This window comes from Lacerta agilis, chromosome 12 (genome assembly GCF_009819535.1).
Source record: "Lacerta agilis isolate rLacAgi1 chromosome 12, rLacAgi1.pri, whole genome shotgun sequence".
NCBI lineage: Eukaryota > Metazoa > Chordata > Lepidosauria > Squamata > Lacertidae > Lacerta > Lacerta agilis.
This window is the reverse complement of record NC_046323.1, coordinates 52,864,378-52,881,354: the sequence shown is the minus strand read 5'-3', so window position 1 is coordinate 52,881,354 and position 16,977 is coordinate 52,864,378. Positions and strand designations below refer to the sequence as shown.

Genomic DNA, 16,977 nt, shown 5'->3' with positions numbered 1-16,977 from the left:
TTGTGTCTGCATAAGACCTCCTGCCCTCCCATCTTGTTACAAATTGCAGAGTTTGGGCTTTTCCAACACAAACATCTCCACTCACCTGCGCAGATGTGGGGCTACAGGTTAGCCACCCCGATCGTCTATTCATCTTTGCTGAATAGAGTGGAAATGCAATTAGAACTTAAAATGTATGCGCAATGAGCACAGTCACCTTTTGGAGCTAGCAGTGATTGACAATAGAAAACACTTGGAATTGCTGGGTAAAATAACACCTTTAGTGGGAAAGGAAACAATGGTCTCTATTCAGATTGAAATGAATAGAATTAGATTTTTGGATGCATTGCCGTTCAGCAGTTTCAGATTGGAGCCTCCCTTTGAAATTGCTTTTTTACAGTTGTCAGAGGGAGTAAGTTTCCCAGAGCTACAGAGTGAGGCCTCCCAGATCTAAGTTGTGAAACCTGTATCGGAATAATTCTTAGCTCTTCAGACCATGGACATGTTTGTTGCTTAGTGTGAAGCAGTTCTGCCCGATGATGTTGGATTTGTGACTTTAGCATAAGAACACCAGAGGAGTCTGGCTGATGAATTGGGCCAGTGGCCTTTCTAGTCCAGGATCCTGTTCTCACAGTGGCCAGCCAGATGCCCATTATCAGGAGCTTGCAGCAGCCTTCTGGTAGCTCAATCCTTGCCAAGGGTGTCCCCCCCCCCTTTTTTTTTTTGCTTTCTTGGGTAGTTGTTTGCTTTAGTTTTGCTGGTTTGCAGCGACTGTGAAAACGTGGCTGTGTGGTCTCTTGGTCATTCTCTCTCCCTGCCCCCTTCTTTCTCTTTACAGAATACTCACTCCCAGGCCTGCCTGAAGACGTTCTTGGAATGTCATGGATTGTCCCTTCTCTGGATTTGGATGGCAGAGCTTGGTGATGGCAGGGGGAACATTGCCAACAACCTGAAACTCCAGATAGAGGTCAGTGGCTGCCTTGGGACTGGTACGTTGCTGCCTTTTCAAAAATAGCTGCGCAAGAGTTAAGTCAAGCTTCTAACTTTAGTTTCTTGTCTTTAGTTTCTTTATGGCTTCTCCCATTCAAGCCAATTTGTGAGGAAATCATTCGCCATTCTAAGAATCTTGTGGTCAGTGTGGGGTGGAGATTCGGAAGCTACCTATATACTCGAGTATAAGCCGAACCTGCAGCACCTAAGCCGCGGCACCCAATTCTACCACCAAAAACTGGGAAAAACTTACTGACTCGAGTATAAGCCTAGGGTGGGAAATGCAGCAGCTGCTGGTAAATTTCAAAAATAAAAATAGATACAGTCATACTTCATGTTGCGTATGCTCCGTGTTGCGTACTTTCGGGATACGCACTCCCGCACCCCGGAAGTGTTTTCATGAGTGCGCGTGACCGTCGGAAGCGCAGAATGTTTCTGCGCACTTCATGCATGCGCAGAAGCGCTCAAATCGCGCAACTTCCAGGTTTTGGGGTTTTTTTTTAGTGCGTTCGAGTTACGCACGCTGGCGTTACGCACGGCGACCCGGAACGGATCGCGTGCGTAACTCGGGGTTCCACTGTTACCATGCGCACACGGCAGAGGGGGCTTCTCTCTCCCCCCCCAGCCCCTCCCGCCCCCCTGCCTACCTAGGGTGCTGCCAAGAGGCAGAGGCTGGTGGCGGCAGTGGCGGAGGAAGAACAAGCAGCCCCAAAGGGCTGTTTTCGGGCTGCTCATTTCCTCCGCTTCCGCCGACAGCCTCTGCCGCTCGCAAGGGCAGGCGCAGGAGCCGCGCTTGGCAGAACGGCAGCAGCAAACCCTCGCTCAAGTATAAGTCAGGGGGGGCTTTTTCAGCATAAAAAATGTGCTGGAAAAGTCGGCTTATACACAAGTATATACGGTATATTCCAATCTCAGTGCTGCTTCTGGCTAATTATTCTCAACATCTGTGACTATTGCTCTCTGCCATACTACTCACTCACTTTTGGGGGGAAATAAAACTGGATGCTATATAGATTGTGCAGGTAAACTATGATTATAGTTCCCAGTGCAGAGGTGTATTTCCACAGTTCAGAGCCTGGGTTTTTGAATGCACATCTGTGGTTGTGCTTTAATTTGGAAGAGACTCAAGCAATCATGATAGTGTATATCTGGCATGTAAACAGTGCCAAATTAGAGAGGTCATTTCAGAGGTCAGGCCTCCATCTGGGTCTGCTTACATCCTCACATTGTTAGATATTTTGGTTCTTGTGTATGTGACCTACTCAAGTCATGCCTAGCATTGTATAATTGCTCACTGACATTTAATTTACCTTTTTCCCCGAAAAAGGGATTTTTTTCCTTCTGATTTCTTGTCAGAAATTTCAGGCTACAACTGCTTAAGGGGCACTCTGGTTCAGTTCAGACTTTCTCCAAACCATGGTTTTGAGGATTGGGAACAAGCTGTGGAATCATACACTTCCCCCCATCCTTCATTTAATCATGGCTTTCCCTTCCATTTCCTTTTTAGCAGTAACCATAATATGCTATGCTATTCAAATCTGCAAACTATGGTTAGCGCACTTTGAAATGGACTTCTGGTTTGAAGGACACAGATTAGCTATTCTATGCTGATTCGGACATCACAGCAAATTATGGTTAATGCTAGGAAGGAAATGGAAGAGGGAAAGAGGGGGACACTTGAACATGGAGCTTGTTCATGAACCTTCAAAGATAAAGGATGGTCTGAATGGAGCCCCAGTTAGTGTGTCGGCAGAGCGTACAGTGCCTGCAGATTTTTTGGGCCCTGTTTCACCTCGAAAAATCTAACTTCAATCAAAGCGACCATTCCTGAAAGTTTACAATTCTCATTTCATGTTCTCTGATCAGATTATGAAGACTTTGGAGCTTTTGCCTATTCCCAATAAAAACATGCTGGAGGAGAGCAAAGTGCTTCCGATTATCCAGCGCTGGGCTCAGACTAAATCTGCTATTCCACATCTCAGCGAAGGAGACGGTTACTCGAGTGAGAACACATCGCGGGCTCATACTCCACTCAACACGCCCGATCCTTCCGCTAAGCCTAGTGTGGAGGGTGACACGGACACGCCCAAGAAGCTTGCTTTCCGGAAGCTCAAGATCATAAGTGAAAACAGCATGGACAGCGCCATCTCCGATACGACCAGTGAGATTGAGCTGAAGGAGGGCAAAGAGGACCTTGAGCATCCAGACAGCGTCCCGACAGAGACGGCAGAGGAACAGCCGCCCCAGCAGGAGCCTGGCAAGGATGCTGCTGCCGAGGTCTTAGCAGACACCAGCAAATCTCAAGCTGTCGAGCAGGATGCGGAGCCCGAGGCAGAGATGAAAGAGACCTCTGTTGCAAAGCTGGAGGAACCTGTGGCTGCAGAAACACCCTCTCAAGATGAAGAGGAGGGCGTGTCAGATGTGGAGAGTGAGAGGAGTCAAGAACAGACTGATAAGATATTAGATGCAAGTGATTTGGCGACCAAGCTTCTAGACTGCTGGAAAGACCTAAAAGTAAGTTGGCTTCTCTGTAGCAGACGCTTTTATCATTTAGAGGTAATGGAGGTTTCTCACAGTTGACTTGTTTCTCTGTGCAAAGTGTGTGTGTGTATTCTGAATGACTGCAGATTTCCTCTTCTTCTTTTAGCGGGGAATCCAAATGGGCCAGGCTAAAACTTTTTTTCTTTTTTAATGTAGAGAAAACCTTACAAGCATAATTGTGAACTTTTCTCCTCACACCCACCCCATTAGCCAGTAGTGTTGAATGATCAGCAAACTGTGAAGACTGGGAAATGAATTAATTATGCAGTTTGTATCCTCTATTCACAAAATTGCATCTACAGGCCCTGCTTGGTAAAATTTGGATTGGAAAGGGTGGTGGGATTTGTTGTTCACATGACAAACTAAGGGAAATACCTTCCATTAGAGAATGATTTGACCAAAAGCTTTCCATATGTATTCTGTTTTTCCTTTCGAAGCAAAACTGTCTACACTTTGTTAACTGGCAGTACTTCAACTTTGCAAAGAGAGCATTTCTTCCATTAATTTAGTATTGGTCATCTTTGACCTAAAATTTCCTGATGTGCCCTCACTAGTTTTGCAGACCAGTGTAACTAGGTGTTAATGAATGAAACAATCAACAGGGTTTTGTTTTGTTTTTGCTAAAAATGCTAAGTCACAAGAATATGTAACAGCGATTTGAATCCATTTGGCAGAAAAAGTGAACTGTCTGCTGTGAAAGCTTTGAGAAATGCTGCTATCCTGTAATGATTTTTTTGCAAGAATAGTTAGCCTGGAAACAGGCACGCTACTGAAGTTTTGTGTGATGTCTGGCTGCCTTTTTTATTAGCCTGGTGGGAGGAAGGATAGTGCGGGTGGCAGGCCACAGTGAGACCACTTTGTACCTGTTGTCTCTGAGATGCCAAAAGATTCAAGCCACCAGTAGTTACTACTCCAGATTGGCTAGATTAGCTACCACGTAAGAAAACAGAAGCAGAGTAGCCATTTCTTCAGTTAGCCCCTTTCTTCGTTATCATTGGACAGTCTTATTAGCTCTTTTGTTCTTCCTAAAGGATATATGTGGGTAGACTCAGTAGTACTTAGGGCTGAGGAAGACAAATTACATTGGAATCCAGAGGCCAGGCAGGAGACTGAGCCTGTGTAGGCCAGCATCCTTTTCCTAAACCTTTGCCTTGTTGGAATTTCTAAGAAAAATACTAAGCAGTATTCACACAACTTAAGATCGGGCATGATTCCTTTTTCTTACATCTGGAGATTTGCTCAAATGATTATTTTTGAAGTGCGATAGATGCAAAGAAGTCATGCCGTTTCCTCTGTGGGTAGTAATAATAATAATAATGATAATTAATTTATTATTTATACCCCGCGCATTTGGCTGGGTTTCATCAGCCACTCTGGGCGGCTTCCAACAGAATATTAAAATGCAGTAGTCTATTAAACATTAAAAGCTTCCCCAAACAGGGCTGCCTTCAGAAGTCTTCTAAAAGTCTGGTAATTGTTTTTCTCTTTGATATCTGGTGGGAGGGCATTCCACAGGGCAGGCGCCACTACCAAGAAGGCCCTCTGCCTGATTCGCTGTAACTTTGCTTCATGCAGGGAGGGTACCACCAGAAGGCCCGCGGAGCTGGACCTCAGTGTCCGGGCTGGTTGATGGGGGTGGAGACGCTCCTTCAGGTATGCTGGACCGAGGCCATTTAGGGCTTTCAAGGTCAGCACCAACACTGTCCTTCTGGAAGCATTTTACGATACTTGGTCCGTGTGTGTGTGTTGATACAGATAGGTCAGGAGAGGGGTGTTTTGTACAAAGTACAGTCATACCTTGGGTTGCGTACTCCGCAAACCTGGAAGTAAAGATTTCTGCACACGCGCAGAGCGTTGTACAAGGTATGCGCAGAAACGTTCTGCGCAGTTCGCGCATGCGCAAAAGTGTGAGATCGCACGTTCGCGCATGCGCAAAATTCATGCTCGCATTGCGTACTTTTCGGGGTGCAAATGGCACCCTGGAACGGATCAGGTACGTAACCTGAGGTACCCCTGTAAAGTGCTTTTTTAAAAAAAAATAATACCCCCGATTCTCTGAAGAACTTGACCTGTATTTGCAAGATGAGTGTGGGATAAAATAAAATACAACTTGATTCTTTCAGTGTAATGAGAGAACTAACAACAATATATGCCAGGCTGTCAAGTGTCGTCTGCGTAAAAATAAGTTTGTGCAACTTGTTCCTTCTGCCTAGAGTATGCCCAGTATATATTGCTTCTTGAATAGGCTTAGGCTTTGCCTGTGAGAATCTTTTTCTCTACCCAGAAAAGGGAGCAGGCCTTGGGCTTGCTTGCATCGTGTTCTGCTCTGTCCTCAGGGTGGCAATTTGAAGAAAGACTGCACGCACCATACATTTAAAACATATTTTGCCTCCCCAAAGAATCCTGGCAACTGTATTTTGAAGGGGTGCTGGGAATTGTAGTTCTGCCAGGGGTTCCAATGATTATTTGAAGGGGGCATGTGCTTTAAGTGTATGCAGCCTTAGTGCAATACTGGTTTATCTGTACCCAGGAGCTCCCCAGACCTGCTTCCCATGCCCAGTTCGAAATCCCAGAGTATCATTCAACCAGTTCATGGAGCTCGTGGGCATATATGAACCCAGTGCCTTCCACTTTTATGAGTATGTTGCCATTCCCTTCTCACATCAAGTAGAATAATGTTCGTATCAGCAACTCCTTAATTTGTCTAGATTAGGGGCTTTGTGTTTGATTTTAACCCCCTGTACCTACTTGTCAGTCTATGCCCTGGTGCTGAGGATTGAAAAGAAAATACAAATCATTTGTAAAAAACAAAACAAAAACCTAATTGTTGTTCAGTTGTGTCTCAGATATGTCGTCTTGTGAGGATTCATGGTGGGGTTAGCATGAAATCATAATTTTCTTGCTAAGTTAATCTTTCTACTCTCCCTTTCCCCTTTTGGGGATAGATAGCCTTTGCTCATGAGCAGCTTGCTCAAATCTGTGGTCAGCTATGGAATCATTATCCATCAAAAGTCACTGTTTTGGATTTTTAAGCCCTTTCTGTTGTAGATCACATCACATAATATTGAGAAGGACAATACATGGTTTAAAATATTGGTGCCAGTATTACATATGTTGATCTAGCGGATATAGATTCTGATCTCATGCTCAGGGCAGTAGCATCCCTACGGCCTAAACCAAGCCCCTTCCTTCCTTCCGTCCATCAAAAACAACAGTCCTCCTTTTTAGATTCCTGTGTTTGGGAGCTGCTGTATCACAACGCTGATTTTAATCTGTCCTGCACTGCATTACGATTGCGCTAAGAGTTAGCTGCTTCTGTCTGACATTAACTGCTTTTTTAAAAAAAAACTCCCAACGCATTCATGCTCGGAAGAGATGCCTGTAAACAGCATAGTTTTTACCTGATGCAAGAAAACAGTTGGGACGTCTCTGAGATAAACACAGATCTCATTTCTCCGTGTTCCATGCCAAAACCAATTGATGTTGGTTGCTTTAGGGTCTTCCAACCCCGTAATATTAGTCTGGAGTGCTGGTCATCTATGTAGCGTAGACCGATTGGGCGGGAGGGTGTGGAAAGCTTGTAACGTAAAGCTATGTCCTTCCCGACCTCTTGATGCTGACCCCTTTGTAGTAATTTCAACCCATTTCCATCCAGCTTCTCAGGGCAGCCAGGAGCTTGTTAACATCATCCCCAGCTGACCATGAGTCTCCTTTTCTCAACTCCATTTTCAACTCCGCCCTGAAGAAAGGAGAGAACGTAGCGTGCGTACTGTGAAGAAAGCAGGAAGATGGTTGGGAAGCTGGATGGTGCATGAGAAATATAATAGGTGGAAAAAGAGAGGACAGAGGTGGCTAACTCATTGATGCCGACGTAATTTTGGTGCGTCCATTGCCGGCAATGGATGTCGCTCTGGGAGAATCCCCCTATTCCTGGCGGGGAAGGATCGAGTGAGCTATTCTTTTTTATATCTATATTTATATATATATACCTCTTCACACAAAAGACAGCTGCGGCGGCTTTTGAACGTTCAAGGCCTTCATGGGCTTGAATTCCAGGATGAACACCAGCAAAAGGCATCACACAACCCACTGCAACCACACGCAACACACACACACATACACAAAAACCTCCAGACCGGGTACGTTTTCAGCACGGGTTTCTGCAAGCATTTCCCGCCAACTTCAGAAATGGTGCATGTGTCTCCCTGTGCTGAAAATGTGCTCCGAACTGAGATAGACACGCAACAGGAAATGGCAAAAAAAACCACCATAGCGCTTCGTTTAGCTCGCATGGAGAACTGCCATTTGACCAGTGCGCATAGGAGAAAAACAGGTAAGTGCCCCAGGAAGGACTGACGAAACTTTGAGGCATGGGGTGGGGTGTGGGAATCACAACATCTCTAAGGTATGATGGATAATGGTTCCATTGCTGTCCACCCCTCAGGATTTGAATGACAAAGCTGCTTGTGGGCATCTGTGGCCACAAACCGTGTGAGGTGTTCACCTCTTTCACTGGAATAATTTGATGGATCAGGAAATTATGCTTTCGACTCAGCACGAGGACCAGTTTAATCAGTCTGTAGGTAGTAGTGTGGTAATTAGGTGGTTAGAAGCTCTGGTTCTTATTTTCTGGCGGGAACTTGGAAGTACATCACTGTGGCCAGAATAAAGCTGGCCCTGGATCAGTTCAGTCTGGGTTTTTTTTTTTTAGGCTAGTTTCATGCTGTGTGTGCATAGCAGGGTGGTACCCTCGCAGCCACTCGGTTGCTCATGCAGGTATGTAGGGATGCTTTAGGAAGAGATCAGAGTTAACAGCAACCTGGAAATGACAACTTCCTCAAGGGGGAGCCATTTCTTTGGGGCGTTTCAAGGTCTTTCTCTTTTTCTTTTTACTCTCTGGACTAGAAACACAGAAGTGGCGTTTTAGTCCTCCTTAGTCTTTCTATTGGATTTAGGCTTTGCTTCAGACGTACCGGTTGTGTTACTGGTATGGTAACGGCTTAGGGATTATAGGTTTCTTTTTAAAAAATGGTTCCGTAGGCAGTAATTTGCCCTCTTACTCTCTCTGCCCCCATTTTGGTCCATTTACTGTGCACCCTTCCCATTCCTTTCTCCACTTAGTCGCTTTCAGTTGGCCAACGTGGCAAATCCTCGCAGCCGTTGGCTGTGCTGGCATTCCACGCAGGGCTGCGCAGTGATACTTGAGAGAGAGGGAAGAGCATAGGTTACGGTTATGGTTGTAGCTATAGCGATCCCAGGTCAAGCTATTTGCTCTTAAGATACATTAAAGGCACAGCAGGGGGGGACACAAATCTGGAGCTGCTAAACTGCTTTAAGGGCAAGTTGCTGCATGTTAGCATTATAATCCCTTGGATATGTTTGGCATAACACTGTTTAAGGCATGGGCCCCATTTCGGGACTGTCTCTGGCAGACCTAAACGCTAAATTCTTATGCCACGGAACTGGTCCCACTAGCCCATGTTGAACTGGCCTGGACCCATTTAATACTAGCACTTCCTGGTTAAAACGGTGAGGGTTTTTAAAGCAGGTTATTTGTGCATCTTTTATTTAGGAAGCTTGAGGGGTTCCTGACTTCCAGTTCTTGTAAAAGTTTACAAGAACTTCTAATTCTTTCTTTTTTTAAAAGCCCAATACTCATTTTGTTAGAAGAGGCAGAGATTAACTGGTGTTGCACCCCGGAATTTCAAGCCTTTGAAACAGGCTTCCTCAACCTCGGCCCTCCAGTTGTTTTTGGCCTACAACTCCCACGATCCCTAGCTAGCAGGACCAGTGGCCAGGGATGATGGGAGTTGTAGTTTCAAAACATCTGGAGGGCCGAGGTTGAGGAAGCCTGCTTTAAAATGTTACAAGAGAGGTGTGTGTAAGTGGGAAGAGCTTAAATAGCAAAACAGCTCATTGCTGTTGTTGGGGACAAAGCAATTACCTTGTCCACTTAGGCGCTTACTAGTGGAGATAGCGTTTAGCACATTTCTACAGAAATCCGTGTGGATTTTTGTACGGCTTCATACTCTCTTAGGTGGTTGTTGTAAGACAGATCTGAAACTGGAAAGTATACACAGGGGAGAAAGGCAGTAGGTTGGGCTGAAAGATAATGCAAAGACTGTTCTGTTGAGCAGCCTTCCCAAGACCCAGGAATGCTTCAGGATGGAAAGGTGAAGGCAGTTGTCCAGCTTCTTCTCCCATACCTGTGTATTACTTTAGCATTAAGCCATGCCCTGTCTGTTTCTGTTTTATCTATAAGCTAAAAAAAACTAGTTTACAGCTCCTGTGTACTAAGGTTTTGTATTGCTTGTGCCAAAGATAAGGTGTCGTTTGTTGTTTTTGTTTATGGTGCAAACCAGTTGAATATGGGGAGGGGGGGGAGAAGAAAGTAGAATGAAGAAAGCATGAAGAGCATAAGATGTTAATAACACACAAACCCTGCCGGGTAAATATACTCCAATCCCCATAAGCTGTCGGAAAGAGGCTGCTAGGCATGTTGGTTGCGGAGGAAGAAAAAAATAAATAGGGAAGAAAATAGGACTTATAAATTCACTCGCCTAGCCTGCACTATTGGTGTGTCTCATTTTGCAGAGTAATCTCTCATTTTCCCCAGGGGTAGTGGGATACATTTTCCCCACGTGGCCAAAGGATTTCTCTCCCCCCCCCCTTTTGTACTAAGTTTTTAAAGTTTATTTTCAAGCAGTAATTTTTTCAGCCTTGATACAGTTTCCTCAGCCTTCAGTTCCACTGCAATATATTTTTATTTGGCCTTTCAGCAACAATAGTGAGGCAGAAGGAGTTTATTGCTTAGACCGCTCTGTATGCTTTGTTTCAGGAATTTAGCAAAACAGGAGAGCCACGTATGTTATGTGGAGACAGTCTATATATATTGGAGCCTTTGCTTTTCTTTGTAATAATTCTTAAGCAGTCACTCCAGATTTCAATAATAAGGTTGATGTATAAAGCCAAAATGTTTGATATTTCCCTCGTGGATTTTTTGTTATGTTAAATGTTTTGTGGATGCTTCTGTGTCCAAAAATAAAGACAAGTTGCCTTGGCCTGCATCCCAACTGACTAGTAGTTGTCCTTTATAGTGAGGAGATTTAAGTTGTTTCTGATGAGGGCACAGAGCAGAAAAGTAACAGAAAAGTGTCTGCGTTACAAATTCAAAACGTAAACTGGTTTTCCTGTCAACAGTTTTTCATTTGTTTAATTGGTTTAGATTTAATCACGTCCCCAAAGCTCAGAGCAGATAACAGTATTTAATTGGCATATGTAATATTACATACAGTGGAATTTTAAGGGCCATTCAATAAAATCTTACAAACAAATCCTCAACCCAGAGTTGCTTTGATCTTGTTAACATGTGGCATTGCTCATCCTCATAAACAGCCTGATCTTTCCAGTTTACACATTTGGTGTAACTATTATGCAGTGTGTGAATGGGGATTGGGCAGGGCAGGATTATTTAAAATGGGTGCTGGCAATACCGTGATTGAGGCAGCGCTTTGGGCAGAAAATGTGAATAGGCATGCATAAATTAAAGAGCCAAGTGGTGTGGGTTTTTTTTAAGCCCAAATTGACAAAGGACGGCAAAAGGGTATTTAAAGAGAGATGGAATGTAGAAGCAAATGCAGGAAGCTAGAAAGCCAATACTGGTGAATTAGTTAGCAGCCTGTGCATTTAGCCTTGGAATAAAGCCCATCAAACTCAGCGTGACTTGCTTCTGAGTAAGACATACACATGGTAGCACTCTCGAAAATGCAGGGTTTTGAAAGTGGGGTTGAAAAGTGGTCAAATGAGAAACCTATTGAGCAGTCATCCCTGGATGTATAATCTATAGAAACGAGAGAGTAGCCTGTATCGAAAATGGTATTGCTTATGGCGGAGAAAAGGTGCAGAATGTGAAATAAATTTAGGAATCGTGAAAGAAACTCTTCCCCGAAACTACTCTGGGTAGAAATTCCAAGAGAAAAAGCATATCTGCTCTAAGGCATCTCCACTCAGTTGACCTCTATCCTGGCACAATGGCTGACTTAAAGTATCCCCAGACCAGGTAAAGGTCAGCTTGAGTCATGGCACACAGAGAGAAGCCAGGATCTAAAGGAAAGTGGCATTAATTAAGTCCAAGTTGGCTTCAGGCTTGTTTCCCCCCAAAAACCAGTTTCGATACTGCATGGCAACTATATTCTGAAACAGAAGGATGTGTAAAACAAATGTGGGGGAAATGTCTGTTTTTCAAAGGTGGTGGGAAAGCTAAACAAGTATTCCGGTCCATCAAGCCTTACACAGAAGTGAAAGGACCTCTGATTCCACGCACGTGAGTGGTGGAAATTGCCCAGAGAGTCTTAATCCAGACATTTAATTTCTAGAGTGGGAATTAAATTGGTAAAAAAAATTAATAAGTAAGAGTATTAGTCAAAGGGAAGAGGAATATTGTGTCTCTTTAGGAAGGTTGGAGTTTAGTTAAACCAACTGTAATTGAGTAATCTAAGATGTATGCCACAGATAGGAAGAGGCACAAATAATCCAAAAGGTTGCTTCAAAAGCCGAGGAAAGAAGAGTTCTGGGTTATTCCACACCAAATCACCTGGTGCCAGGTGTTCTCATGACTCAGACTTTCTTCAAAAAAAATTATGTGTAGAGACCTATGAGACGCGGGTGGTGCTGTGGGTTAAACCACAGAGTCTAGGGCTTGCCGATCAGAAGGTCGGCGGTTCGAGTCCCCGCAACGGGGTGAGCTCCTGTTGCTCGGTCCCAGCTCCTGCCCACCTAGCAGTTCAAAAGCACGTCAAAGTGCAAGTAGATAAATAGGTACCGCTCCGGTGGGAAGGTAAACGGCGTTTCCGTGCGCTGCTCTGGTTCACCAGAAGCGGCTTAGTCATGCTGGCCACATCACCCGGAAGCTGTACGCCGGCTCCCTCGGCCAGTAAAGCAAGATGAGCACTGCAACCCCAGAGTCGTTCACGACAGCACCTAATGGTCAGGGGTCCCTTTACCTATGTTGTTGTTGTTCAGTCCGACTCTTCGTGACCCCATGGTCCAGAGCACGCCAGGCACGCCTATCCTTCACTGCCTCTCGCAGTTTGGCCAAACTCATGTTAGTTAGTGTGTATCTGAAGAAGTGTGCATGCACACGAAAGCTCATACCAGGAACAAACTCAGTTGGTCTCTAAGGTGCTACTAGAAAGAATTTTCGATTTTGTCATGTTAGTAGCTTCAAGAACACTGTCCAACCATCTCATCCTCTGAGATGACCTATGAGATAACCACAATTTAATTTTTTAAGATATTTTTGGTCCAAAATTGGGCACAGGAGAATTTTTTGAAAGTTTTGATTTTTGCACAATTTAGGCTAATGCAATTTCTGCCACGGTTTAGAAAAAACCTCCTGTTTTGCTTATTTTTCAACCGATTGGGCTTATTTTGGTATCAAAATAAAGCTAATTGTGGTCTCTTTCAAAATACATGTGTTAGTTGTGGTTTGTGCGTTATGGCTTATCGAACCTACCGGGAATAAAATGACAAAAAATCGCTTTGACTGGTCGGTGACTCTTTCCTGTGGCACTTAATACCATTTTTATACCTTATTTTGAAGGAGACCATAAACTGACGCAGAAATTGCATTAGCCTAAATCGTGCGAAAATCAAAATTTCCAAAAAATTCTCCTGCACCCAATTTTGGACCAAAAAATTGAGGTTATCTTATAGGTATCTACACATAAAAAAAATATTGGAAGAAAATCGTGAGTCGTGAGAGCACGGTCGTGTATTAAAATCAGGTGGTTTGGCATGCAGTGACCCTTCTTTAAAAAGCACAAGTCAAAATAAATAAAAACTAAAGGTAAAGGTAACTAAACGTGAAACTGTGACGAGGAAACCAAGGTGGAACCTAGGAAGTTGTCTTGTGCAGTATTGCCCATCAGTTAGAGCCAGGTGAAGGGAGCCTTTCTGGGAAGCATGTTTAACAAGCCGAGTACCACCGCTACAAAGGCCCTCCTTCCATTCACCGCTTGTCCAGCTTTAGATGGCAGGGAGAGATGCAGAAGAAGGTGACCACAGGGTTCAGGCAAGTTCCGGTGGTGGAAGACAAATCGCTCCGAGCCACATGAGACTAGATGAGTTTATCTGGTCAGATCCAGTTAGACGGCGTTTATTTCCATGCCCGTTACAATTGGATAGCTCAGTCAGCAGAGTGTGAGACCCTTAATCTCACGGTTGTGCGTTTGAGCCCCACAGTGGGGGGAAAAGATTCCTGCATTACAGGAGCTAGGTGACCCTTGCGGTCTTTTCCAATTCTACAATTCTATGAACTGTGAAGTCTTAAGGTTACGAAGTGAAGGCTGCTAGCTCCAGATAAAAGTGATCAAAGGTAATAAATATATTGCTGTGCAGGGCATATCTTTTTAGGTGAAGATTTCCTTACACCTGGGAACTTGTATGGCTTTAAAAGAGGAATAGACAAATTTATGGAGGCTAATCCTATCTGTGCCTACTAGCCATAAAGTCTATGCTGTTCCTCCACGGTTAGAGGTCTTATGTGTCTGTCTACCAGTTGCTGGAAATCACATGTGGGGAGATTCCTGTTACACTGAGGTCCTGCTTTTGCAGGCTTTCCACGGGCATCTGGTTGGCCCCTGTGAAAACAGGATGCTGGACTAGGTGGGCTGTTGCCCACCCTGTCTCAACAACCTCCTGGGGCATAGATGGGGAGCCTGTGTCCCTCCAGATATTGCATGACTACAAGTCCCATCATCCCTGACCATACCATTTTGGGGCAAGTGGTAGTTGCAGTCCAAAAACATCTGGAGGACCAAAGGTTTCCACACCTGTCCTAGGGCATGGGTGACCAACCGGCGGGTCACTGGCTGAATAAGACCTGAGAGCCATTTCTACCCACCCCAGTAGCTGCTGCGTCAGAAGCAAAACCCCAAACATTGCTTGGCAAGCAGCTGTAACACGTGAAGCAGCAATTCTGAACCAACAAACTTAGAGAAAGAGAAGATGTGTTAGAGGCCTCCCCCTTTGCAGCCACCTTTGCTCAAGGGGGGCTGCGGCTGATACCTTCTAAGAGGGAAGGTACCATCAAAAGTTGGGTTTTGAGCCCTTCAGCAGCTCAGCCAGGGAAGATCTGGTGTCTTCCTGCTCTGGTTGAAGAACCTGGCTGTGATCTGTTCGTGTGGAACCTGTCTGCTTTCGGATGTTGATGGTGTACAACCTCCATCCTTCCTGGACCGTTGCCTGGAGCTGGTCCAACAACATCTGTAGGGACCACCTGTTTCTAGGGAAATAGGTGCACACTCTTCTTTGTCAAAATATATAAAAAAATAAAATTGTCCAGTAGCACCGTAGAGACCAACTAAGTTTGTTCTGGGTATAAGCTTTCATGTGCTTGCACACTTCTTCAGATATCAAATTAGAGATTTTAAAGTCCTTTCAATCCCTGCATCAGGGTTCTGTTCTTATACTTTGTAAAATGCCACACACATTGATTGCTGCTGATTAGCAGGATGTAGCCCTAACTAGTCATCTCAAAACTAAAACGGTTGACACCGTGTGCTGTGTAGCCTTGCATTCTTCCATTCATCTTTCTCCAAGCTAACGCCGGCAATCTCCCATTTCCTCCTCCTATTCAAAATTGTTCGGCTTTATTATTGGATTTAATTTGTATACCACCCATCATCTAAAGATCTCAGGGCGATTCACAACATAAACATATATGTAATAAAAATATATAATGAAAATAAAATACATAATAAAAACAGAAACAAACCAATAACCCTCCCCACAAACACAAAAGGACATAGAATGCTAATCAGCCAAACGCCTGGTTAAAGAGAAAAGTATTTGCCTGGCGCCTAGAGATATGTAATGAAGGTGCCAGGAAAGCATCCCCGAGGAGAGCTTTAATTTTCTGTTTTAATTTTACAATTAATGACTCTTGACTTTGTTCTCTTTAACCCTTTCCTCCGAGGCTCAGAGGAGATCACCAACCGCCCACTCGCTTTGGTTTAAAGGACAACAAATGATCCTCTGTCTGTTAACAACAAATCCAGTACTAATTTAATGTTACATTCAAGCTCCTTCTCTTCCCTTCCGCCCCCAATCCTTAACCCTGCCCTATCCTGCCTTGATGTTGAGCATAGGGGGTAGATTATAGGGATAAAATAAGTATAAAGAAAGGGCTTACGCAGACAGCAATTTGCTCTTCCCTCTGTTCAGCCCTTGAAAGTTGGGGAGCCCACAAGGTTGGTCACTTCCGAATCTAGGTATGATAATGACCCTCTGTGCCTGATCCAGCGGCATGAACAAGCAAAGCTGAGATGAGGGTCACGGATGCCTTTGGGCGACAAATGGGCACAGTTCCATCCCCCTTCACAACAGTTCACCCTAACTCTTAATGAAATCAGATGATCCTTAAGCCACAGTTGTAGAACCTCAGGCCCAGGGGGTGAATACAAGCTATCTGCCCCCCCAGAACCCTCCCCAGGCCACAACTCTGCTTTTTCCTAGTTGAATTACGTGTTTGAACTATGCCTCTTGTTCACCTGGATGGGGGATAGAAAGAGGTGAATTGAGTGTGTGTAAAACCTAGCCTACTGTACAGTGGTACCTCTGGTTGTGAACAGAATCCGTTCCGGAGCCCCGTTCATAACCCGTGACGTGCGTATCCTGAAGCACTGCGTCTGCGCATGTGCGCAACATGATTTGGCACTTCTGCACATGTGCGTGACATCATTTTGAGCGCATGCACGAACCGCCGAACCCAGAAGTAACCCGTGCCGTTATTTGCGGGTGCGGCGCGTTCGTAACCCGTGCGGAACGCAACCTGAAGCTATCGTAACTCGAGGTATGACTGTACATGGGTATAATTTCAGTTACTCCACTCGCTTTTGCCTCTGGTCCCACCTCTGGAAGAAGGGAATGTAGCCCTCAGGCTCCCCCACATCTGCGCCAATCTATAGGTCAGAAGATTGTGAACAAGCCGTGGCCCTCAGCTTCTTCCTTCTTCCCCCTCCCTCCCTCTTTCTTTGATACAGGGTGGGGGCTGTAATTCTGGCCAATCGCCATCCAAACCATGGTTTCCCATTATGTCCAAACTATAGTGCAAGAACGAAGGCAGCTGGAGGGGCTTTCGCTAAAGCTTTTGGTTCATTTGCAGTTTTCCCAAGCCATGGCTTGAAGGATCACTTGGTTGCAGCCATGGTCTTTAAATATCTTTGAGGAAATGCTTGGGATTCTGTAGTTGTGATGCCTTCATGTGCCGTGTGCGTATAAATTTGGCCTGAATCAGCCGCCGAACCTGACTTCGTTTCTGTGACTTGTTTTTGCAGGAGGTGTACAGGATCCCGAAGAAGAGTCAAGCAGAAAAGGAGACCACCGGTATGTACTCATGGATGCCCTTCTTTGGGTATTGATCAGATTGAGAAGAAGGCCATTGATTACAAAAACATTGCACTGAAA

General features: G+C 44.8%; 1 protein-coding gene across 6 annotated transcripts in view; it reads left to right on the top strand.

Annotated features, from left to right (window-relative positions):
• Positions 1–16,977, top strand: part of SETD2 (SET domain containing 2, histone lysine methyltransferase) — a 72,158-nt gene that overhangs the window by 39,372 nt on the left and 15,809 nt on the right. For 4 of the 6 annotated variants that reach the window (XM_033166315.1, XM_033166312.1, XM_033166311.1 and 1 more), the window contains 3 exons: positions 818–946; positions 2,836–3,483; positions 16,848–16,896. In XM_033166315.1, the coding sequence (XP_033022206.1) occupies positions 818–946; positions 2,836–3,483; positions 16,848–16,896 (826 nt within the window). Of the gene's footprint in view, positions 1–817; positions 947–2,835; positions 3,484–7,165; positions 7,459–16,847; positions 16,897–16,977 lie in introns of all 6 variants that reach the window. The other 2 variants (XR_004427699.1, XR_004427698.1) reach the window with 1 other exon arrangement.